The 26,715-nt window shown below is 43.9% G+C and overlaps 1 protein-coding gene across 1 annotated transcript; it reads left to right on the top strand.

Moving 5' to 3' along the window:
- Positions 1-364: 364 nt before the first annotated feature.
- On the top strand, positions 365-4,199 carry LOC309581302 (arylacetamide deacetylase-like 4; the record flags this gene model as incomplete). Its single annotated transcript, XM_082295846.1, has 4 exons — positions 365-526; positions 2,033-2,249; positions 2,438-2,501; positions 3,174-4,199. 4 exons carry the CDS (start codon positions 365-367, stop codon positions 3,946-3,948), a joined length of 1,218 nt encoding a protein of 405 aa, XP_082151972.1. The 3' UTR covers positions 3,949-4,199.
- Positions 4,200-26,715: the final 22,516 nt, after the last annotated feature.

Raw genomic sequence — 26,715 nt, 5'->3', positions numbered from 1 at the left:
ACGGGCAGCCAGCCCTTCCTTTAACCTCCCGCGGGCAGCCGCTCGCAGAGAATTGCGGAACTGAGGGCGGAGAGGGCGGCGGTGAGCCGGCCGGGGGCGCAGGGTCGTGGGGGCCGTGCCAGCCCCGGCGCGGCGGGAGGCGGCGCCGGGCCCGTCCGTTCCCCGGTACCGCGCGCAGGTCACGCCGGGCCTCCTTGAACCGAGATTACCCGGCCGGCGCCTCCGGCCGCTCCGCGCGGCTCCCCCCGGCCGCCCGCACCATGACCCCTGCGCCGGCTTTGCGGAGCGGCCGCACTCGGCCCGTGACGGGGCCGCGGCTCTGCCGAGCACTGCCGGGGGAGCCCCGCGGGGCCGCGGCCGGGCCATGGCGCTGCTGCCCGCGCTGCTGCTGCTGCTCCTGCCCCTGGCGGCGCTGGCGGCGGCCGCGGTGCTGCTCGGCCTGCCCGGCTACGACATCCCGCCCGGGGTGAACCAGCCGGCCAAGCTGCGCCTGGTGCTGACCGTGCTGCTCGGCACCGCCGCGCTGGTGAGTGGCGGTGCGGGGGGCGAGGGGGCGTTTGGGGGCACCCGCGGGCTGGGGGGGCGGGGGGGCAGCGGTTGCACAAACACGGGGAGCCGGGGCTAGGATCCGCGTGTCCCCGCTGTCTCCACGGGATGCTGGCGGTGCCGCATCACGGGGAGGGCATGCGGAGAGCACCCGCCGGGCGGGTTCTGCCCCGGGGCAACACCCGATACGGTCACTGCAATGGCACCCCCGATCCGGACACTGCCCCCGATATCCCCCAGTCGAGGATGCTGCCCCCGGCACCGCCGGTCCAAACACTGCCCCGAGCAACCCCCGGTCGAGGATGCTGTCCCGGACACCCTGGTGCGGACACTGCCCCGGGCACCCCCGGCCGGGCTGCTGCGGGGAGCACTGCCCATGTCGCGGGCAAATCCCGTTCCCGGTTCAGGAGCGTGCTGGGGCGTGTTAGCGGAGACTGCGACGGCTGATGGCAGCCCCGAATTCGGGGCTGGGCTGGTGTTCCTGCCTGATAACTGCCCGCAGCTTCAGGCGAAATCACCTTGCACAAGGAAAGCTGCAGCCCTTCAGCTGCTCCTGCCACGGCTGACATTTATGGCACACAATCCGGTTAGGGCTGCTTTATTTAATCCCTGGACTCCCTCTGGCAGGGTTGCATAAACGGCATTAGAGCCCTCCTCAGCTCTGCCTGTTACTTACTGTCTTTGAATTTCTTAAAATCTTCAGCTTTGTCACTCCTTTAGCCCTAAGCATCACTCCTGCTATCACACAGACTTTGTTTTCCTCCACACAGATTCTTAAACCATTTACATCCTCTTTAAATTAAATTTACTGACAATGCTGCCCAGCAATCCTGAACCCCACTAGCAGGTGACAAGACAGACTCACTGGGCATTAAAAAGAGGGATCTTGTTCAGCCAGTGAATGGTAACTGATTCCCAGCTTCTTGTTTGTTCACTTATTACATCAGATTTATATTCTAGCTTGCAAGAGCATTGGGAAAGGAAGCAACTTCATTTTGCTCAGTAGATCTGTTGTGCAAATAAAATACAGTAACTAACTTGCACAACCCAGCTTGGCACTTTAGATTTGCAAATTCACTGAGTTTTATGGTCTAATTCATGAACATTTGTTTCAGCAATGAAGAACTGTTTCTACATACTGTATTTAGTTGTTGTCATCAAGTATAAATGAAACAAGAATGACACAAATATGTGCAGGACAATGCTGATGATTAAAATATGTACTCCAAGACGACCAGTTTGGCTGATCTTTATAAAATTTCTGATATGACGTTACAATGACATTGGATTTGAGTAGCGCAAGTAAATTTTTCTACAGACTATAGGATGTGAGAACTTGGGAAAATTGTTTCATTTCCAAATCAGAGTTCTGTGTTTCTTTAAAATTTCCCCCAAATAAAGTTTGATGTAAGTACGACGCAGAATTTTTATACCCTGGCTAGCTCCAGACTTTTAAACATGCCTTAATGTCTTTTACCTTTAACAGGGAAGGATTTTGGAGAAGACTGGGCTTTGCAGCCAAATCACTTTTGGCCGATACGTGCGACAGGGACGGAAACTAGGGCTGGATCCAAAGCTCTTTATCCAGGATCTGCAGTTTAACGAAGTACCTGTGAGGGTTTATCAGCCTAAAGCTACCTCTGATGGGCCAAGGAGAGGCATCCTCTTCTTTCATGGAGGAGGCTGGGTATTTGGAAGCCTTGGTAAGATACTTCCTGAAGGAACTGTAATAGTGTAGAAAGAATATTCTCATCTTTTTAGAAAATTGAAATAAGATGAGGTTTCAGCATGTGATTTGGGATGAAGTCTGAAGCCTTTCTGGAATGGACGTTGCTCAGGCTGTCCCAAAGCTGAGGGCAATAGCAAAGCACTAACAACATTTCTTTTGCAGATACCTATGAAAAGGTGTGTCGCTACCTCTCCAGGGAGAGTGACTCGGTAGTTGTGTCTGTGCAGTAAGTGAACACTACCCAGTTCTGTTGTTGGGAGGTTATTGTTGCTGTGGGACTACAGCAGAGCTGCGCTGGTTTTGGAGATGTTCTTTTTTGGCAGAGGAATTTCTATGGGATTCAGTGAAGTCCATAAAGAGACAACTAGTGATAACTGAGATTTTGCAGCCCTTAAATGTTCATGCCCAGAGATAGTCCAAAAAGATATATATGGAAATATTTGGCACACTAAGGAAGTCTATAAAAGCCAATTAAAAACTTAGGTGAAAAAAGTCTTCCTTGCACTGAACATATAGACATGTTGGTGCTCCAAGCAATTGGGAACTATGGGAAAGAGAGTAATCACACTGAAATACTCCCATTTTACACATAGGAAGCAGAGGCACAAAATTATTAAATAACCTTGTCAGGAGTACAGAGGGAGTTTTCAGCATCAGTAGGAATTATACAAGTCCTTGGTCAGATTGTTAATCAGAGACAATGCTACTTCAGTGAGTTCTTGTGACTGAACTCACCATTTACAGCTTATCTGCAATCCCAAACTGTTTGGAGGCACTGAAGACCCTAACTTAGAGCCAAACCAACCCAAAATGATAGGGCTGAAGAACAGCATACGAGACCATTTCCTGATTACTACTACTGATGTTTCCTTCTCTTACACTTGTCTCTGTGTCCCAGGTACCGTTTAGCCCCTGAGCACAAATACCCCGCTGCATACGAAGACTGTCTGAACGCCACCCAGCACTTCCTGCAGCACCTGGAGCACTACGGCGTGGATCCTGCCCGGGTCATTGTCTGCGGGGACAGTGCTGGGGGCAACCTGGCAGCAGCTGTGAGCCAGACCCTGGCAGGCAGGTCAGACTTCCCCAAACTCCGTGCTCAGATCCTGATCTATCCAGGCCTTCAGGCGCTGGACTTCAATTTGCCATCTTATCAACAAAATCGGGGAGTCCCTCTGTTATTCCGGGAACGTGCTGCTTTCTTTGCTTTGCTGTACCTCAATGGGGATGCACTGCACATGCAAGAGGTCTTGGAGGGCTCTCATATTCCTCCAGACCTGAGGCTGAAGTATAGGAAGTGGGTGAGTCCAGACAACATCCCTGAAAAATTTAAGGTCAGAGGTGTGAAGCCACTTGGGCCCACTGATTTTATAGCTGAAGTTTATGAGACAGTGAAGAGATTCTGTGAGCCCAACCTGTGCCCACTGTTGGCTGAAGACTCTGTTGTTCACCAGCTGCCAGAATCTTTCATCCTGACCTGCGAGTATGACGTGCTGAGGGACGATGGCTTGTTGTACAAGAAGAGGCTGGAGGACAACGGGGTTCGAGTGACCTGGTACCATCTCGAGGATGGATTCCATGGAATCATAAGCCTATATGATTATTGTGGCTTCTCATTTCCATCTGGGAAAAGGGGACTGGACAGCGTTGTTAACTTCCTAAAAAGCTTATAGTAAACTTCTTAGATTCCACAAGTCTCTTCATGCCTCAACCTAGGAAAATATCTTTTTAGGATATTTAATATCAGGTTATAGGTAGTCAATCAGGGGCAGCCATTAACAATGATAAACAAGGCTCATCAGAACCTCATTCCAGCTGTTAGTTGGAACATGGAATATACAAACCTTATACAAGCTTGTACCATGCCGCAAGCCCTTATCTTTAACTCTGTCAGTAAAGAACAGTTCTTCAAATGGACATCCTGGTTTGTTCCAGTTGTTTAAAATATATCTGTATGAAGAGAAACTGTGTGTTAGCAGGTGTGTGTGGTATGAGAATAAAACCCAGCTGACTTTAGTGGGTTGTGAGCCACTGTTTTGGTTGACAATAAATAAATATGATGCAGCCTCAAATGTGGTCACTGTCACTGTGGGCACAACAAACATGGTTCCATGGCCAAGCAGTTCCAACATCACCCATGTTTCTCAGCACACAGGCAGGACTGGAGCCCCTTCCTGCCCCAGCTTTAGCAATGGACAACTGGGTAATGTTTCACTCACATAACTTGAAAGACAGTTCCATCAGCCAGGGAGGGGAGTGCTGGTGAGACAAACAAATATGATTGCATCACAAAAAGATGGGTAAGATTTGTGGAAAATTGGACCCAAATACTCTACTACAGCTCTCGTTGGAAACTGGTTGTAGAAGAGGAAAAGGGAAAGATCAGGAGAGAAGGAAGGGGAAGATGAGGAAGGTCAGGGCAGGAACAGAGCAGGTCAGAACCTGTGCTGTCGGGGTAGTACAGGGCTGTAGCTGTCAGCTGGAGTCCAGCCCCAGCTCATGAGAGTAATAAAAGGGAGAAGAATAAGCATCTTTCTTGACCTGTATTAATTCATTCTGTTTATGACCAGCCCTTCCTCTCCTTAAGCTAGGGCAGAAGCAATGCTGGAGCACAGGTTGCACTGAGTGGTTCACACTGTATATAACATTGGCCAATTAAAAATGGCACTTACAGCAGTCACTTGAGGCTGCTGTACCACTTACACACAACTGTATAGCAATATAGACAATAACATACACCAACATCATGCAAGAGAGACTTCGCTAATCCTTTCAGAATTTAATACTTATTATGACTTGTATCAGAGGATCTTTAATAATCTGGATATTGGTCTCATTTGCTTGTAGAAACACGAGCATCTTTGCTAGCAGAGCTGCTCGATAGATTTCATGCCCTGCTTAAGAGCTCAGCAAAATTTTGTCATTAGACTTTTAACTTTGTCAAAACATGCCAGTTAGGTTCAATATTAGAGCTGTTCAAGCAGATCCTCCTGACTCTGCTAGAATTGCTTCCTTTAGATTTTTTTTCCTGGAACCAAATGCCAGACTGTGTTGCAGTCTGCTGCAGCAGAAATAGAACAAAGGGGGGAAAATGGTTCATTCATGCTTTTCAGATGCTAGTTCCCATGGCAGGTGAAGATATTTAACTAAATTAACCAAACCACAGATAATTTTTCAATTTCAATTCAAGTGCTATGCAGTATCTTTTATTTGCACTAAGGAACCAATCTAAAATTTTACACTGGCTGATTTCACCAGTTGATTTTACCAGCTGAGGCAAAGAACATAGACCAGACTTCTTCCCCAAAAAAAGCACTTGTGTAGATTAAGAAAGGAGCACTGGGACAGAGCTGCTGTGATTACTGGGCTGCCTCAGCAATGCTGAGTGTTGTGTATCTCTCACATTTATAAACTCAGCAACATCTCATACAGAACAGCTTCATCTGCTTCCCAGCTCACAGATCAGACACTAAGGAGAACCACAATGGGGAAATTTGAGGTAAGGAGCAGAAAATTCCAGTGTGGGGCTGTGTGTGCCAGCATTCCAGGCAGTGATGATCTGTGACTAATAAATCCTGTTTTATATATCCTTATGTAAAGGAAGGCACTGCAGCTCTATGGCTGTGCACAGACCCCAGAGCTCCCCTGTAGGTTGGATTCCAGTGGGAATCCTTCCCGAGACAGGCAACCAGCACACGCTGCTTGGGATTCCCTGGATGTTTCCCTGGTGCCTTGGGGGCAACCAGGGCACATGAAGAAAACCAGTGTGTTACCTGGGACTGGGTATTGTGTCTTCAGGGCATTCTCTGGGCTCTAATAGCAGCTTGCTGGTAAAATAGGATTATTTTAATCAGCACACCTCCAATTCATATAAACAAACTGCACTTAAATAAGGCCCAGATCTTTTACAATACTTTTCCCACAAACATTATCTGCTAGAACGTCCCTTCCACCGAGGTGCCTCTGCACCCCCAAGTATTGTTGTCATTCTCTGTAGACAGGCAGCTGGAAGGTTGGATATGCAATGCTGCTGCACAAAACCCTTAGGCAGCACAAGGCAATCAGCTTTTCATTTTCAGCCTTCTTAAATGTGTCTGCAAATCCATGATGCAAATGTTGAAATCAGACTGATCAGATCTCATGACATACAGATGCAGTTGCTTAAGTTAAGTGGAAATTTATTTGAAATGCAAATGCCCTTATTTTCAGAGATTAATTTATAAGTAACACAAAGACTGACAAAGGTGTGTGATATCAGTGGCACTACAGTCTGACTCAAAAGCACACTAAGCCATCTGAATGCTGTGCACAACTGTAGCATGTGTATATCATTTCAGGGCCTGCCACTGCAGCACTTTTCATCCATCACAAGGAAGCAAGAAGCCAAAATTTAGCGTCAGAGTACACTGAGAACTGCAGTGGACATGGCTACAATGTGTGCTGCCTCCCCTCTGCAGCTGGAGTGCAAGTTGGCCTGGATTCCTCAGCAATCAGATTTCTCCATTCTTGGTAGTTCTTGGCATTTTTAATTCAATGAAATGGAACATGGCACACTGTCAATATATAGATTTAGAGACAGGAACCTCCTTCTGTTTACATTCTGGAAATGGATCTTGTGGTGACTTTTGGCTACTTTCTTACCCAATCAGTACCTTATTTTTTGGATTAATGAAGTGGAAATGTTATTCATATGACAATCCCTATTCACCAAAGGGAGCAATGAAGGAGAGTGTCAATGAACAGATTTCTCTCCCCTATCTAATATCAGTTGAAAACAAGGAGAGCTGTGGGATACAACTAGCGGGAGAATTCATGGAGTATTATTATCTTTCTGAATTTTTAAGTAGAAGGTACACCTGTGCTAACTTTTTAAATACCTACCATAGAGGTTCTGAAGAATCAGGACTCCTGATTTATAACATTACACTCTGGCTAGAAGAGAAAATCACTGTTAGATACTGACAGATGCAGTAGACACACATGTCCTGGGAACAAAAAGATCCATTTTGTCCTTAATCTGCTGTCAAAATAGTACAAACATTCCCTATGACAACTGTGGAGTGAAAACACCTGGACCAAAAATTTCATTACATCCTTTCTAACATTTAATCTTGTCTCAGCATAACCCACTCTCTATGGCCACCTCGAAGACCTGATGAAAAGCTGCACTAGAAAGAAGTTGAGTGATGTCTGTTGTCTGCCCCATTTCCTGTGAAAGCCCAACAATTTCTGCTTTTGCTACTTGTCAGCTGACACAACCACCTAAAACTCATGACCCCCTGACCAGGGATATCTTCCCCAAAATATCGGTAGAATCCTGGACTTCCAAGAGGGGCAGAATATCTGCAAACCATGGGGCAACTGGTGAGAGCCAGAGAAACTGGAGATGCCCCTGTGTAAACTGCTTAGGGTGATCTTAAGTACTACTTAATATAGCTTGTTGTTTGTGGGAACTGCTCCATGCAGAAGGAATGAGAATTAGGTTATACAGGCACAGGGCTTTAGACCAGTTAGAACAAGTTGCTGGGTTACATCCTGACCTGCAGGTGGCCAGGACTATTTCAGAAGATATTAAATCATTGAAACCAAATTTTTCATCTCTTGGTTTTTAGTCAATAAATAGTTGCAGTAAAAAAAACCAACCAAGCCAAAACACAAAACAAGTGGGATGGAACTTGAAAAAACATAAACCTCTTAATTGCTTTGCCCTCTGGTTTTTTATTTTTACACAGCTTGCTGCATGTTTCTTTGAAGAAAGAGCAGAAAAGAACCTTGTGTTATTCCATAGTATGTCTGAAACATCCAAGAATAAAGCAAACATAGGAAACAGCTGCACATGCAAGGACAAGGTGAAGCAAGGTTAGTCCCCGTGCAGGAAGCAGGCAGACCTTGATTACCCTTGGCTTTACATAGGGAACAGCACTTAGAGGCAGATAAGCTGCAAAGCAAACTACATTAGCTGACCTTGCATTACCAGAGGGCAAACCTGGAAGAAATAGCTCTGGGGGACCTTTCCACCATGGGATAGGCCACCCTGGGACTTTGCTCCTACGTAAGAAGTGCTGGTATAAGTCCAAATTCTTATTGCTCCAATGTGCAACTTCTGCATTTAAATCACATTTGGCCCAGAGCAGAGATCTGCAGAGCTCAGCTGCTCTTGGTCTGAGGCTCAACAATAAACCTGCAGCAAGTTAAAGGCTTACATTCAATATATCTGGAATTAATTCAGTGCAATTCATCATTTTTGCTCAAGATTAGCAATATTATAATTATTTTTAGGAACAAGATAAAGCATATACCTTAGTCTTGGCATGGACAAGCCTCTGGCCAGGGTCTGGATGGAGTTTTACCTCTGCAACATTGTAGTCACTGTGATTTAGATTTGCGTTTTCAAGGTTGGGTTTCAAGTGAAGGACATTGACGACTCAGACGTGCAGAGCAACAGTGGCACCTATTGGCAAAGGGACTGTGGCTCTGTGAGACACCCAAAACCATCCGGGAACAGAGCCTCTCAGCTGAGTGCAGGAACCAGAAAGCAGCGTCCTTAATGAAATCTTTCAAAGATGCAAGAGCCCTGGTAATTAGATAAGCATTATATGGGTTTTTTTAGGCTTCAAAGCCCCGGGGAGACCAAAGGCAATTAGAAAAAATTGAAAGCAAAATAGGTGAAAGTCACTGAATCACAGTCAGCTATCAGTGCTGTGCTATTAAACACATTCTCTTGAAAAACAAATCTCTAAAATAACCCATAAAGAATGGATTACAATGGAATGAAAACTGCTGGATACAGAAATTTCTGTATCCACAAGGAAGTCCTCCATATAAATTTTATTGCCAATATAGCTGTTAAAAGTCTATTTTTCTGTTTGCTCCCATCTGCTAATATTTTTTATGACAGTACTAATCAGGCATGCACCTCTATAGCGCAACAGAGCCCAGATAATATCTAGAATACAGCTTAGAAAATTATACAAGGGTAGCCTTAATTTCACACTACTCTAATCAGTTTGCTTAAAAATCTGCTCTTCAATTATTCATAATTATTAAATATTTATAAGAAATGAAACATTTATGTTTATCATCTACTGTGCTTTTAAAAGCAAAGCTCATCTATGGAAAGAAATGACGGGCTCAATATACAGGGAATTACTGAGATGCACAAGAATCACCTATGAAATTTGTATGAAAACATTAATTCCAAAAACTGAGAGTTCCCCAGCCACAAGTCTGATCTGTTTTTATTGAGCCATTTACCATTAAATATATAACCACAACACCCAGGGGAGCTCGGGGTAACCTGGTGAAATGTGTTCTGGTGGAGAGCTTCTTAAACAGGAAGGTGCACAGCTCCACCAGATGGGACTGGTGATACCCAATCAAAACATCAAAATATATAGCAGTGAAATATCTCCTTTGGTCTGCTTAGCTGATCAGCTGTTTTCACCTGGAAATTTAGATCTTCCTCACAGGTGCCCAGCCAGCTTTGTGGCGAGCCCAGCTCCAGCTGAACTCCTGACAGAATGAGTCCAGGCCTGAGCTCAGAGGTGATGGAACTGAACACCAACCAGCCTGAAACAAAACCCGAATGTGTCCTTATCTCAAATAATTCCACACGACAAAATTTCAGAAAGAATAGCTCTGATAATTAAGGTTTTCCCCTTCTCTTTTTCCTACAAAATGTAGCTGACCTAAGTTATTCTAGACAAAACCCCCCGAACCCTCTGAGCCGCAGCTGAAAGCAATGCTGCAAACACAACGGCTACACCAAGGTTATCTCATTTATATTTCCTTTCTGACCATTGTGAATGGGTCACAATCCCAGGTTCTGGGCCTGGTTTGTGCCCATAGGCAGAGGCAAGCACAGACAGGATTGTTCCCAAGTTCTGCACTGCATTTGGCAGAAGTCAGTTGAGGTAGGAATGGAAGATAAAACTGAAAGATTCCTATACCCATAGCTTAGAGACACTAATTCTTGCTGAGGGAAACAGTGCTGTTTAATCAGTGACAATAATGCTGTGCTAGAAGTTCCCTAAATAATAGATACCCTTGTTGTGTCTAACACAACATTTGCCAACTCACTCTAATCTTCAGAAATTACAAGGACTTTTATTCACAATAAACCCACTGAAACAGAGGTTATTTTGCCTGTGCTTCAAGAATACATAAATCTGAAAGAATGAAGATATTTACAGCTGCCACAGAAAAGAGGTGAGAAAATCTGAAATTTCATCATTGCAAGTCTGCAATAACTAAGAAATTCATTTATTAGGAACAAAAAATTCAGCCAAGTCATGAAAATGTACAGCAGAAATGCTGGGCTATACTGTCATATGTTCATTTTTCAGGAAGATATTAATGAAGAAAATAGCATAACCTTATAAAGGAAAGAGACAACTTGACACATCGACCTAGTGATAAAACCTCTTGAACTTGGAGACCTCTGAAATAGGGATCAAGTTTGGAACCTAAATATATTTAAATATGTTTCTCCAAGACAAGTAAATGGTCGTGTTTATTCTGGCCCACTCTGATGTTGTAATTAATTTGTTAACATACAACAAACACAGCTCCTGAGAATCATTATAATATGCAAAGGGTGACATTTTGAGGATGTGTCAGATTTATCCAAGATTTTTTTGAGAAATTTTTTTTAGTCTCAGGGCCTTGTGGTCACTTGTGTCTCAAAAGCAAGAGTGCACCTGGCTCTTCAATTTTTCATGGAGCCAATAGATGTTTGGATACAACTCTCTGCTATGAAAATGTCCCACACTGTCTTGACTGCAGGAAATCAGCCTTGTGTTTGAATGTGACATTAAAGAGGCAGCGTGGTGGCTGGAATTGATGCACAACTCTCAAAGCCAGCATATTTCTTGCCTTGAAGGAGACGAGTGTCAGCCTGGATGAGCTGTGTAAATAGGACAACAGATTATTTGGACTGAGCTGCTCAGTAGGGGCTGGGGCTCTGTCAGGAGCACTGATTGTGGCTGGCAAGGGCTGCAGCAGTTGGGAACTGTGGATGCCCCATGGAGTGAGGGTGGTCACAGGGACTAAATGGCAGCGTTCTGGGGAGAAGAGAAATGGGCTCTTGACAAGGGGCTGTTCCCATGTTCCCAGACCTCTTCCAGAATTACAAATATTCCTTGGAAGGTGCTTAAAAAGAGCTCTCCAAGTCAGTTAACTGGTAAAACAGCCTCGTTGGTCTGAGTTTGAGCTCTGCCTGATGGGACACAAAGGCTGCCGAGTCCTGTCCTCCAAACCTGCAGTCCCACTGCTCCGATGCCTTTGGGACTGGGATTCAGACTCATCCTTCATCCACAGGAATATGAAAAAGCTTTCTCTGATGGCACTTACACGAGGCACACATTCCTCACAAAGCTTGTGTATTTAAATATTTATTTTTCATATTGGTGACAAAGCATCAAATTGTCATTAGTAATTAGGCCTTTCAAAAATTTTTGTACTGTTTGTTGCACTGAGCTGATCAGCTCTTCAAAGGCAACATCTTAAAACCATGCCATCGATACTCTTTTGTTCCCCCCATAAGGCCAAGCAGATTTCACTTGCCACACCCCAGTGATGACAATCTCACTGCCGTGAGAGGTTGAAACACTTCAGGGGAAAAATTCATTCAATAGCTTTTCAAAAGAATTCATATTTGGTCCTTCTATTCTAGACAGTGTGGCTTTCCTCATAGGAATACCATCACCCATCAGCAGGACCTGCAGCTCCCATGAGGGATTTCATCAAACAGCAAATACCTGAAGCAAGAGCTGCATCACCCGGCTCTGGACAGGGGCACAGAGGACCACGTCCACAGATGGCAGCAAGACCAAGGTAACCATTAAACAGAGTAAGGCCCTGCTTACTCACCTGAACAAAGACTGTATAAACTTCCCCAAACATGACACATTCTTTGCAGAAACATCTTACTAATTTATACTTCATAGTCATATTTCAAAGGAGCCACTTATCTCCAAGAGCAGCTGAAAGCAACAAAATTGTACCAGCACATCCTGAACCTGGTTTGTGCTATGAGCAGACTCTGATGAAGACATTCCCTCAGTTTTTTTCCTTTTTTCTTGCTTTCTTATGATTTAAAACTTACACAAGTTCAAAAGGCTGTTTGAGGGAAATTGACTTCACAAAGGAATAAGTTTGGAATACTGAAGAAGTGCTGCAGAATGGAATTACATTTTTTATATGTAACTGTGATGTAACTCTTAAGCTTGTTGGTGCAGATAAAAACTGCCCTGACAGGGTATAATGGACATAATTTTGTAGTTGAAGTGATGGGGACAATGGCTCTGGGTAGAGAAGGACCCAAGTTCTATTCAACAATGACCCATAAGGAAATTGTTACATAAATACAAAAGTAGTTGTTTGGGAGCAATAATGTTTGTTAAGAAGGGAAAAATCCCTGGGCACAGTCATTTTAGAGGGAGTTGCTCTTTATTATCACATAATCTCATTCTTTCAATTGCAAGAACCCCTGAGGACTGAATCCAAGAAATAGATCCCAGAAATACTGCTCCCAGTTTTCAGGTGGAAGCTGGGTTTATTGAGCAGAATTTGCCGTAAACACACAGAGAGCCCCTGGCCCGGAGAGCTCTCAAACCTCCCAGCTCTTCAATATTCCATCAGCATTTTAAAAAACACTCTGAACAAGCCAGTCCACTTCTTTAAAATAAGAACTCAGGACTAGCTGTATAAATATGTACTTACCTGCTCCAGTGCTGTAAATATGTAATTTAGTCTACTGTCTCACGACACATTTTGTGTCTAATTTAAGGAACTGTGTATTTGGACAGGAGGGTCTGGACTCCTGGTCAGGTAAATATTACAAGCTGTAATTTTTCACAGCAGATTTAACACTAAATTTAGTTAGCACTGTATATAAAGTGATCACTGGCCTGATGGGAGTCCTCGTCCTTGACAGTGGTTGGCCTGAGAGGAAGTTAAGTGTCTATGGAGGAATGAGCCACAGTCTCCCTTAAGTCCCAAAGAACTCCAGTCTCCTGTGGCAACCTGAACATCCTTGATATCAGCACTTGCAACTTCTGCTGCCATGGAAGGTGAGAGCCTTGTCCTCCCAGCTCACCTCAAGGTAGGGAACACTCACATCCAATGGAAAGTGTTCATGGAGAAGAGCCTTAAGGGCCAGGCACTGCCTCAGCTGCTCGAGTGCCTCAGCTGCTTGAGTGCCTCAGCCTAGCAGCACATAAGGATAAAGTCTTGGATATTCAGAGTTAAAGCAATTTTGAATTCCTAGTGATACAGAAGCCATGGATTTGCACATGCTAGTTGCTGATAACTGCCCATGGAGTCAGCTTTCTAATTTAAACTTCTCACTTGGAGATATCTAGAGGGATGCTGGGAACCCCCACTGGTTTGTACAGGCAAACCTGCATTTCTCTTCTGTTTCCTCAAACGCTTGAGCTTTGAAAGCACCTTTAGTTATGGCAGTCATAACCTTTAGCCACGTCAGTGCTCTCTCTCACTGAACAGCCCAGTCTCCCTCCTTTGTATTATTAGTAATTTTCCTCTAAAATATGTACTTAGCACAATCCCAGGGTTTGTTTTTTTAAGGCAGGCATGGACGTTCTTCATCACCTTTATCACTACATGCTGCAGGGACAGTCTGCATTCCTGCTGTTAATACATATGTTGAAAGCAAAGCACTTAACTGAGACTCTTGGGGTTTTTTTTAGGCTTAAATACAACAACCCCCCCAGTAACACAACCTCAGTAAAATCCCAGCCAGGTTAGAGCAGACCAGGGCTGGGTCCCGAGTGACCATACAGGCGCTGTAGGCGTGGAGGGGAGCAGCAGGTGGCAGAATTGGATCTGGTTTAGTGCTCCTGATCCCTGGACTCTGACAGTGCTGATGGGGAGCTGCCCCTGGCCCATGGCTGGTATCCCCCTGACCATGGTTGGGCACCAAGGCTCAGCTTAGGCTCTGCAAAGGTCCCAGTGGGCCAGAGCCCCCTCTGATGTCAGGGAAATAAGTCCCCCTCTTAAGGAGAAGGAATTTCTTCATGTTCCTTCAAATCCTTCCATATCCCTGCTCAGAGGATGCAGCTTTTCCAATGTTCTGAAATCCCTGAGAGTGAAAGGTGCCATTGTTACTATTCTTATTAAGAGTAGAAATGAGGTCCAAGCCGGGTCAAAAGTAAACTAGGCTTGATTTTATGCAACCAGGACAGAAGCAGCCCTTTTCTTTACAGATTAAATCACTCCCTGCCCAATTAGCCAGTCTCAACCTGGAAACCAAGAGCTGTCCTCATTAGATTTTGGTGGCCGATCTCTGTGTAGCACCACCCAATGTTCACTGGTCCGTGGCTGACAGACAAGGGAGCAGGAGGACTTTCTCTCCTCCGTGAATAATTTTTTTCTGGCCATACTCAATGCTCTCACTACAGGATATGTTGAAGACAACCCATGGATGCAGCCAGCCCAAAATGACCTGCCAGGTTTTAACATGAACTGTTCAATTTGTCACACAAATCCCTGTGATTTACACACTGACCACTTTCACCTTTCACACTCCATGATGCAATTTTTTTACAGTTTTTGCTACATCTGAGAAATGCTGCCTGCAGTTTTCATGTGGAAGGTGGCCCTTTGTCAGTGATTGAATCACAGGGAGGGGATGTGCCTGCAGCCAGTCAGCAGGAGAAACAACACAGGCATTTTCACTCTTATTTCCATATTTTAAACACTTGACTAAACTTTCTCCCTGTGCACAGACCAAAGTGCTGTGGTTGATCATTCAGACAGCTCTGTCATCCTGTGTTTCCATGAGCAGTCAGGCTGGGCTCTTGGGCTGTACCTGTTCCCTGATTAATGAGCCTTTGCTCTGGCTGGGCATTTCACAGAAAATGCTTATTTTCTATTTATAGGCACTATTTGCAATGCCATCTCTGTGGCATTGAAATTCATAATCAGCAAACTGCTACAGGGAAAAATATGTTCCAATTAATATTAAATGAGCAATGTGTTATTTTTTTTCCTTTTTTTTAAAGAACTGATAATGAGGAAAATCAAAATAGCATCTTCCAGTGAACCAGTGACAGATCTAAGGTGTTAAAAGTTTAAATTTGAACACAAAGCACTCTCAATCCCCCAAATATCAGCCCTGTTAATGGGAAAATGTCAAAAATGCCTGTGAGGTTTTAGATGGCCTTTAAAAAGCAGAACACTGGCACCAAAACCCTGAAATAGTAGACCAGCTTGTTACCAAGCTGGAATAAATTTCGTGGTTTTTTAAGGTGAACGTAACTTTGGCTTATGGTGCTGGTTTGACAGTCTTAGAAATCGCAGGCATCTGCTTCTGCCTCGAGCTAAGACAGCAGGCGCAGAGGCAGGGAGAATTTATGCAGAGTGCTCTAATTTTATTCAGATTTGTTGGAATAAAAAAGTGTATTTAGCTTCAGATGGCGAGAAATAACAGCTTTTAAATCATGGGTTTTACAGAGATTACTGCTGTGGAATCTAAAGGGTAGAATTTGCTGGCTTCATTGTTAAAATAACGTTTTTCTTTCCTTAAAACACATTGAGTCATAGCAAACTTCCAGGCCTATTTTAAGGAGACCCACTGTTGATAATTACTGTTGTCCTTTTTTTAGAATTCTGCAGAAATTCTCTCTTTATTTTCCCATATCCTTTGGAATTCCTGTGTCAGGAGTACAGCAGATGGCCTATATAAGATAAATATTGACATGCAGATTTACTCTAGGATCAGCCAGGGTATGATTAAGCTGAAATACCTGAGCAAAGATTTCCTCTGAAACCAGCATTTGTCACTGTCTTTACACTCTGCTGGAAACGGCATCATAATATCTATAACGGAGCAGGGACCTGGACTATATTTCCAGGGGAAAATTAGGAATTCTACATCATGAGATGAATTACATACAATATGGTCCAAAGTAAATTGAAAACAGTGGAAATCTTTCAACTGGCTGTGAAAGATTTATGGTCAGGCTGTTACCACAAGAGTTCTTAGAACTGGAACTCTTGCAGATAAAAATAATTCTATTTTTAGACCATGATGATTCCCAAGAAGTCCCTCTTTTCTCGTATTCACTTCTCCACTTGTGCTTCAAAGTTTTGGGGAGCAGTCTCCCCTATGACCCCACTTTTTCTACATAGATTAAATCCCACTCTGCCCAGTTCTCCCATCCCTACCTCGAAACCAAGACCTGTCAGCAGTGATTTTGGTGGCAGATCTCTGTGTAGCACCACCCAGTGTTTTTCCTTTGGTTTCAGAGGAAGAGGCCCCTGGTTGAAAGCTGGATGCTCCCTGTGCCCTCTTCTCCTCCTGTCTGTAAATAATCATGAGATGTTTTACCAAAAGATACCAACCATGTTTAAATATCCCCAAAAGCGTGTGCTGGCAGCGAGGGGGACAAGGGTGGCTCTACAGACAGGTCACTGATATGAGCTCAGCATTAGGAATACCATGACTTTAAGGAGTTTTTTACAAAAACCCCTGCAAATCTCCACTTACTAAATCAAGGGGTCAATTCCCTGCTACAGAGCACAGAGTTCAACCCTTTTGGTGGGTTTTCCAGCATGGGCTACAGGCTGGGCAGCTGCAATCGGAGGGTTTCTGTGCCCCCAGGCTGGTTCACAGCTCCCATAGCCTCATGTCTGGGTGCTGTAGATAGGAACAGTGCTCACCCTGCCAGTTCCCATCCAGCAGAGCAGCATTTCCCACTTCAGCATCAGCACCTCTCCCTCCAAAGCTCACCCCAGAGAAGTAAAAGTCTCATTTATCCAAATCTGCTAGAGATGCAAAAAGATCCCCAATTTGTCATTTCTTCCCCTTTCACAGATAGGGAAAGGCAGTAACTATCAATTCACTTACACCAAGGCTTCTGCCATCAGGAGTTTGATTTCAGAGACAATCGCCTTTGGGCCTTAGAGCAAAGTGCAAAGTCCGTGTTTGCAGAGGTTATTTGAACACTTCTGCCACCTGGGAAACCAATTCCAGGAATATGTGCCTTGAAAAAGTAGCCTTTATAGAAAGACAGTTGTGGATGCTCCACATCCACCCCCAGACATTTGGTCAGGCAGCTTAAACTGTGACAGGCTCTGGCCACCTACTTGTGGCAGCCGTTTTGATTATCACTCAAATATATTCATATCACAGGGGAGGCAGAATACAGAAAAACCTGCAAGTCTCCACTTAATAAACTAAGGGATCAGTTCCCTAGTTCATCTGGGAAAAGTACCTAAAGGAGACTGGAACAGTCACGTTCCAGCCAGCAGATGAGATTGTTTTGTGTGTGTATCCCAAAATAAATATCATGTGAATGCTCTACTTGGCCAAGAAAATTGAGATAATTAGGAAAGGGAATCTTTTTTATATTGATCTACTGATTGACATGTTCTGCCCTAAATTAAAAATGTGCCAGGATGAGGAAATTGCAGGTGTTTGGGGGCTTTTTTACTTCTTTGCTGTTCAAAAACCTCATACAAACCAAAGGGCTTCTGCCTAAACTTCAGGGGCTTTTGGATTTTGTACCCACGCTTACAGCAAGCAGATGTTTTCCAACCAATATTGAAGTTGTTTCTCAATTAGGGAGGAAGAAGGGAGGAAGAGAAAGAGAGAAATCTGAATTTGCCACACACCTAATTTTATCTGCAGTGTTTGCCCAAGCAAAGGCAGCTACTGGTATTATAATTAATAAAATCAAGAGAACGAATCAGAGCTCTACCTGTGTTATCAAAACCAATACTTTTATTATCAAAGTCTAGAAAAAATAAGTAATAATCATATTTATTTAGTAGATAATGGAATAAGGACTAATTTCACTGTGAAAATACCTTGCTGCTCGCAGGTGTGATAAAATTCCTGCTGTTAACTGGGGGCTGTTTATGCCTGCTCTTTTTGATTTTGCTGCTTGAGTCGTCCCACAAGCAAGTTTAAAAGGAAGGTATTTGGGGCAGGGACAGTTTATCTCCATGTCGTAACACTCCCATGGGTGTTGATGATAATTCAGCGGGTGGGTCAGTGCTATTTTCTGTTTTGCAGAAACGCTTCTTTTATTGGCAAATTCCAGACTTTCTGAGCCCAGAGGCTGCTGATTTCTCCTCCCACTTCTGCTTTTGTCTTGATTTTTTGTTTGAATCTTGTTGTTGTTTTAACCTGGGCACTGTAGAGAGATCCTGACCTTTGGCTGGAATGGGGAGGCAGCTCAGGAGAGTCAGAGCACCTGGAACCTTCTGAAGGGAGATTTGCTGGAGGGGAAGGACAACCTCAAGTTCATGATCCCTTTTGAGTGAACCTCTAGCAAACACATTTCACTGAGTCATTCATCAAAGAGGAAAAAAAACCAACCTAAGAATTCCTGCTGATCATTTTTTCCCTTTCATTTTAGAGAAACATAATGCCTGGTTGGATATACTCAGCCAAATGTTTTCTGAATTGGGAATCTCCCATGCTTTTTTATTTAAAGAGCTCTTGATAATTCTTTTCCAGTAAGTCAGCATTACTGCAGTAAACACTGAGCCCTTCGTAACCTTGCTGAGTGTGATCCCCTCTGAAAGTCACTCTGCAATCAAATGCACTGGGATTTCATAATAGTAATTTGCCACACTGTCAGAAATAGGCTTCTCATGCTGCTGTCAGTGGTATCATGTGAACCTCACCGAGTATCTGTGCCCTTCAGATGAGAGCCAGTGCTGGAGCCAGTCAGCGAGAGAGGAAGAGAGAAAAAAAGGGAAGAGGAAGAGAACATTAACTCCTTAAAGTCCAGTACAGCCTCTGGCTGAAGAGGGGAGCAGAGAGCTCCTGTCTGTGGGGTGGGTACCTCCTTATACATCGGTACTGTTGGCTGGGTAAAGTAGTTGCATTTTTTTTCCAGTTTGCCTGAGATCTCTGAAAATCTGCTCCCGTTGTCTCTCATTCTACAGAATGTGGCAACTACTGATTTCCAACACCACGAGAAAGGCATTTTTCCCAATGCCCACAGGCTGTTAGCAGATCTTGACTGAGTATTCAGGTTTTTTAAATATATTTCCATCCTTGTTTTTTGCTGTTTCACAAATGTTTTTGTTTCCCAATCTTTTCCTGTTAAAAGTATTAGGGATTTGGAATTCCCAAGCAGACCTTTATTTAAAGAAGCAGTGGGTAACATCCTTTAAAAGGGGTTCCCACCTGTACTCACACAGCTGAAACTGTGCTCTTCTCAAAGCTTTCTCCTGTAAAGTCACACATTCAGCAAACCTTTCAGTCATTCCCATGGTTGTGCCAATCAGGTTAAAAAAGAAATATCTTGTAGCTTAGATTGAGCAAAGCAACTTGAATGATGGGAACATGAGTGAATTTTCACAGTGACAAGTGTCCCTTACTGATGTGATTGATCTTAAAGATTGTCCAGAGTCAATTTTTACTGATTAAAGAGAGAAAAAATATTAGTCTGGTCATTCCTTAAATTCTAGCAATAAGCATAAAGTACCATCTTAAAACTGCAGGATTGCTTGGGGTCTGGATTAGATGCATTGGGCCTGAAGAGGATATATCTTGATGGATAAAGCTTTAATCCTCATAGCAGCTCAAGATATTTCTGCACAGCATGGGGGAGGGAGAGGAAGAGGAAAAAGGACTCACTAAACCAACACAATCCAAAGCCATTATATTGGTAATGGCTATAATGTCTCTGGTTATGTTTTTAAACACTTTTCTCCACAGGAACTCATACTGTACATGAGATTTGGCCTTCAGGTCAAGACGTAATGCTAAACTTAGGATTTAGGATCTTTAAACATACTGAAGGTGTTTGGGTGCCTCCAGTTTTCAGCATTTTCCAGGCAGCAGTGCTCAGCACATCCATGTCCCGTTCCTCAGGATGTCTCCAGCTGCACACTCAGAATGTGTCCTTACTTTAGCAAGTGTTTGCTTAAGTCTTTTGGTTGTTTTAAGAATTGATTTTTTAAATTGTCCGAGACACCGATGCTTTGGGGGGGACTTCCCTGTGAACGAATCAGCAATTTAAAATGATCAAATTAATGTCATAGTTTTGACAGTGTGGATGTCTTGTCCAGTAACGAGTAACACGTTTTGTTTAATTTAAACCTCTCCAGGCTTTTATCTGAAAAGTTTTAATTTCCTAAGTGAGTCTGAAAAAGAGACAATAAAGATATTGTGAGCTAAAGATTGTATCTCCTGGAACAGCTTCACAGCACATTGTGGTGTGTGATTTTTATTACCTTATTTATTTACAGACTGAAAAATCATCACAGTTCGGTCCCTGGAAGTTCCAGGCTGTTCCCCCTTGTTTTGGAAAGAGCACAGGTGTGGTTTGAGGTTCTGAGATGGCACAGAGAGGAAGCCATCCTATTGCCCTGGAAATGTCCAAGGCCAGGCTGGATGGGGCTTGGAGCAACCTGGGATAGTGGAAGGGGGTGGGATGAGATGAGCTTTAAGGTCCCTCCCAACCCAAATCACTCCATGATTCTGTGATAAGGAAACCTCCTAAAACTACGGTTGCAGTCACTTCCCAGAGCAGAACTGCACGTCAGACACTGCCCCTCCGCAGCTGCAGAAATGAACAGTAATTACAGGTAATTACTAGTAATTTTGGGAGGGTTGTTCCTGCACACAGAGTGTCAAATTTGCTTAAAAATATTAGGGAAGGTTTAAATACTGTAGCATTTATTAGGCAATCTGTTGAAATATAATTAATTGTTGGTTTCCATTTCCATTGGCTGTTAAATATAAACAGTTATATTTTAGCATTAACTTAACTTCTGAAGGACTTAAGGACTTTATTAGTAAAATTTAGGTTTGTTATCACTATTTTTGTAAGTGTTGGAGGGCATAGGGGGTGGAGAAATAACATGGAGAATAATACCTGGTCATATTCTATGGACAATCAGCCTGAAATGTAATGCCAGGGCCCTGTACAGAAATTATTCATACCCAGCTCCCACGCAGGTGTTTCATTACTGCCTCTCTCAGACCCAGGAAATCTGTTGTGTTCCCTCTGGTCCACTTTGGTTGTTATAGAAATGCCTTCAACTACATTGTCCAGTTCTTCTGCTCCTGGTTAAATTAATTCAAAAGCCTGTGGTCAGGAGAGAGGGCTGAGCCTGTGTCAACATGTCTTTAGAAATGCATTAACAAGTTACTCCACATGTATAATTAATAGGGACGAAGGAACCCTAGACTGTCACAAAGTCCATCCCAGTACATCTCTTTTGCTTCTTGATACTTTCTTTCCTTTTTTATGTTATTTCTAGAACACTGGTATAGTTCACTGTGTATGACTCTTGGAATATAATATAAGCTATAAAAGCCTTAATACCCTAATAAAACTGTTTTGCTTCTTGGTGCATATTTTATACAATGAGCTCAAAGTGTTTTAACAGAGCTTGATTAAAAATTAAGCCTCTGTCCAGCTGTGTCAGGCAGGTAAGTAGTATCATATCCATTTTACAGATGGTTAAACACACAATAGACAGGTTAACTGCCGTATCCGTGGCTGCTCACTGTGTTACCTGCACTGCTGGCAGTGAGAGCACAGACCTAAATAAATCATCAGTTCTCGATTGGGCAGCTGATGCACAGATCAGAGAAATGGTCTTTTCAGTTTCACTAAAAATAATTTTCTTCTAGTGGCTCTTTTAACCAAAAGAGAGACACATAAACCTTGGTCAGCCAAAAAATTCAATTTCATGTAAAAGGAAATCGTATCGAACTCTTTTGGTAAACTTTACGTAAAGCTAAGGTCAGAAAGAAATGTGACATTTTGAAACCACAAGTTGTCTTCTGAGATGACTCAGTTGGAAATAATTTGTTTCACTGGTGAACTGGCTGGTATGTGGCAGTGCTTTGAACCATAGTGCTGAATGAAGAGTGAGCAGGGGACAAGTTCTTCTTCTGCAAGGTGACATCATTCATGAACTACATTTGACATAGTTCATATTCAATCTATAGTGATACAGAAGTTCCTTTTTGATGAAGACAAGCAGCAGGTCAGCAGACAGGATCTCTGCCTTCTGAGTCCTTTCCCAGCACCTACAAAACCAGGCTCCCACAGACCCGCTGGGGAGCTGGGAAGGACAGAGACAGCTCCTTCCTACTCGTGGCTGCAGGCAGGAGACAAAAGCTTCTACAGAGGTTAAAAGCCTGAGCTCTTGTTCCTTCCTGCTTTTGGGCCTTCAGGAAGCACATTCCAGGCAAGGCAGGCTCAGTGCAGGGTCCGTGCTGTGCTGGCAGCCCAGAGGGAGAGATCCCTCCCTGCACGGCTCCGGCAGAGCCGGCTGTGACCCACGGGGAGCATCCCTCTGTCGGGTCTGTGCTGGGGATTTGGTGAGAGGGCAGAAGGCAGAGAAACAAGTGCAGGACTGTGGGAAGTGGGATTTGATGGAGTGATTAATCTACAGTCCAGCTGGCAGACACAGCAGCTGTTGCTATTACAGTCCTGATAGCATTTCATTTATTTAAAAACCCGATCTTAAAGCTTTAATATCCGATCCATTTTAAATCGCTTGGTTTGAAGGTGGCAGCAAGGGGGATCATCTAGTAAAGAACATGGAATAAAAGACAGACAAGTCTTAGACGTCACTTTATGAGACAAAGCTTCTTAAACTTTTCCATTTAAAATTGGATGTCCCTAATTTTCTAGTGCTGCAATAGAAGGCAGACTTGACGAAGACTCCTTTTTGCTAACAGAAGGCAGGTGGAGAGCAATTTCATAATCCAAAAACGATTTCCATTAATGAAGTGAGTGCCCTCAACTGACACTCTCCCTTTCTGAGACATCCTGTTAAATAGAAAAATGGACAGTTGCCATGAAAGTTTAAGAATGAAGTCTCAGGAATTTATGATCATGATGGAGACACAGAAAATGCAGGGAGAGAATTTCATCGGGAGAGAATTTCATCAGGAACTGCAACGGGGAGGTTGGATAAATGCTGGGTTTTCCCTGTTGCCTGTAGGTATGGGCCAGAGTCTTCACCCTTTTCACATCCCTCCAGAGATCTGTGTGGCATCCCTCTATGATTCAGCTGGGAAGCAAAAATGCTCAAGTTTGGTGCCTGTGCTCAGTCACACACAGCTCTGGAGCCAGCAGCATGAGGGACTTTCCTCACAGAGCTGGGTTACAATCCTGCTGTAGCCTGGTGGGAGGAGATGACTCACTGTTTGTTTTGTAGGACTACAAGGAGACACCTTGAAGCAGAAAATGGCTTTGAAGTGCCAGCTTGCTTCCCAGAGCAGATGGCTGGGCTAGGCTGAGGTTAAAGATGTTCATTATAAATCCATCAGCAAACTAGGCCAGTGATGGACAGTGATTACCAGACAGTGACACCTTCTGTGTGAATTCAGCACAAGGGCTGCAGTTGAGTTTTGGGGAGTGGTTCAGATTCTTTCACAGAGCAGAGTCCTGGATCCAGAACACAGCTGGAAAAGCTGTATGGCCTCTGCAATCTCCAAATAATGCTGCCTATCACCCTAAATAATATTAGGATTCACCCCCCCAGCGCAGACACCACAAACCCAGGTAACTCCCATGCACTCAGATCACCAGGACAAAGGGCCCACACAAGAGTTATTTTCCTTCTTTCTGTATGAGAATGTGGAGAATAGATGTCCCCACCCCCATGACTGCAGAGTTCCCAGTGCCCAGGCAGTTTCCTCACCAGGTAAACCAGGGTATCATAGCAGTGAAGAGGATGGAGCTGCACCATTCTACTGGATGGGATCCAAAATCACTTAACACTGAAATCGGGATTGAAGCCAACTGCAACTTCTTTTGTCACAACACACTCAGGTCAAACAGAAAGCAGTTGCCTACTTTGATGCACTCACAGTCTCAGAAACCCCTCAGTGCTCTGTGGTGGATAATCTGCATCCCATACCCCAAACCTGAAGGAATCAGCCTGTATGGGATACTTTCCTCAAAAACAATACCAACTTCTCAGCCTAATGACTTCTGTTCCCTCAAGGAATAATATAAATTAAATATTAGGTCTGTAGTCACTTCCCTGCCATACAGTGTAATATTAATGAATTTACGGTTCGAACAATTTCTGCTTTCATTTAAAACACTACATTGTGGGGTTTATTTTAATTTGATTGTTAAAAAAAGCCATTCTGGACTGAAAAATCCCTAAAGCATCTTTTTCTTCCAATTTTTGTTTTAAAGATAATTTGGTTTTTTTAAGGTGAGAACATTTGCACTCACAACATGATACCACTCTCGGAAACATAATTTAGAATTAGACTTTGAGAATTTCCTACCTCTAGTTGGAAAGAAATACCGGGTAAGTTTTTCTATAACTCTCTCCTGTCACTTTTTACCAAACTCCCGAGGTCAGTAAATATAATGACATTTAGGAATTGCCATAGGAAGAAACCAGTGAAACTACTCACAGAACACTCCTTTTTCTGGTAAAGATGCAAACTAGGGGGGTTTGGTTTTGGGTTTTTTTGTTTGCTTGTTTTAGTGGTTGTTTTGTTTTGTTTTTAAATAATACAGTCATAAGACAACTGAATTATTTTGGACAGGCAGATGTTGCAGGTTATTGGTTAGGATACTGCAAGTCTAAACTCACAACCTGTGTCAATTTATGGCCAATATTCCACAGTCCCCTGCCAATCTGTAGATTTTATCATCACCACATGGAAATTAAGGTTAAGTACTCAACAAAGGAACCGAAAAATAATGTTCTTCTATGAAAATACAAGTCAATCTAATTATGCCTCATTTTCCTTTTTAATGATATCTACCATGCATCTCTCTCATCCTTCTGGTTGCCCCTGTGTTTTTAAAGCCATCAAATGCTGCGCTTATATGGAATCTTTTGGAGCTCAGAGAAGTGTTTTCCCATCTTCATGTGTACAGTTCATAGACATAAAAAGGGCATCTCGATGCATTTGCCAAACTGACCAAAGTGACCTCAAGGTCATGTTCTGGTCATTTCCTCCCTTGATCCAAATTCACATTTGAAGCCAGATTTTCAGAGGCTAAGGAGTGATGCCAGTTGGTGAGAAGTATGACCAGGAGAAGAAAAAGGAGGAGTCCAAACCTAATCACTGATATTCCAGTGATAGTAAGTCAGCTTGGAAGAATGACCTCACACTCTGGAAGGGTTGAAGCAGAACCTGCCAGCACTATTGTCTGGATGGACTTTTTTGACTTAACAATTTCTGAGCTGATAAGAGATTTTTGTACAACCTTCTAAGTGACATCTCACATTTCATGTTCAAATGAAAGCTTTTGAACAGGCAAATGGTGCTTTGGTTGGGAGCACTAAACTTCGAAAATTCACTTGACATGAATTTCTGCTGGATATAGACAATACAGAATCAGAAAATCACTGAATCACCAGGTTGGAAGAGACCTTCAAGATCACTGAGTCCAACCCATGCTCTAACACCACCTCAACTAAGCCATGGCACTTGTCCCGTACCATCCACTGCGGCTGGTCGGTGCTGGAGCACAAGGTGCTGCAACCTTCCTAAAAGCGTCTCCAAAGCGAAGCCACTTGGCAGGACCACCACACACACGTGCACGCACACACGCATGGATAGCTCCATATGGGTCAATGATAAAGAGCCGGGAAGGGTCCTTGTATGAAGTTCCATGGGAGGAGTTTAATGCAGCCACACTCATGAAGGGTTCCAGGGATGAAGACAAAGAGGAATGGAGGGTCCAGGGTTTTATATGGGAGAAGAGGGAGCATCAGGGACCAATGATCTGAGGGCATGGGGACGGTACACAGGCGGGACTAGGGTATGGGAGCCAATAGGAAGCTCTGAGGGAGTGGCAATGGGGTGAGGGCCAATGGGAGGAACCTGGAGTGGAGAACCTTCTAGGGCAGGAACATATAAGGTAACAAGGGGCGGAGAGGCCAATGGGCCAACCAGGGAAGCAGAACTGGGGTACATTAACATAGGAGGGCAGAGCATTCTGGGGGAAGCTTCTTTTGTTCACCCTAACCCAGGGAGGAGTCTTTGGTACTAGGGACTGTCTCACCAGTGGGCTCTCTTTGTCTTTTGTACCACAGGCTCACTGGCTGCTGCAGCACTGAGTGCCGTATCCAGTCTTTGAAACACATCCAGGGACCGTGACTCCACCACCTCCCCAGGCAGATGATTCCAGAACTTTATCACTCTTTTAGTAAAAAACCTTTTTGTAACAACCTAAATTTCCCTTGGGAGTGTAAGGCTGTGTCCTCTTGTCAGTGGTTGCCTGGAAAAAGAGACCAATCCCCCAACCTGACTACAACCACCTTTCAGGGAGTTGTAGAGATTGATAAGGTCATCTCTGAGTCCTCTTTTCTCCAGGCTCAACAACCCCAGCTCCCTCAGCCGTTCCTCACAGGGCTTGTGCTCCAAGCCTTTCACCAGCCTTGTCTTCCTCCTCTGGACACGTTTGAGCATCTCAACGTCCTTCCTGAACCAAGGGGCCCAGAACTGGACACAG

The sequence above is a fragment of the Coloeus monedula genome, assembly GCF_965178545.1.
Source record: "Coloeus monedula genome assembly, chromosome: 22".
NCBI lineage: Eukaryota > Metazoa > Chordata > Aves > Passeriformes > Corvidae > Coloeus > Coloeus monedula.
Note: the sequence above shows the minus strand (reverse complement) of the source record. Positions and strands in the feature narration are given on the sequence as shown.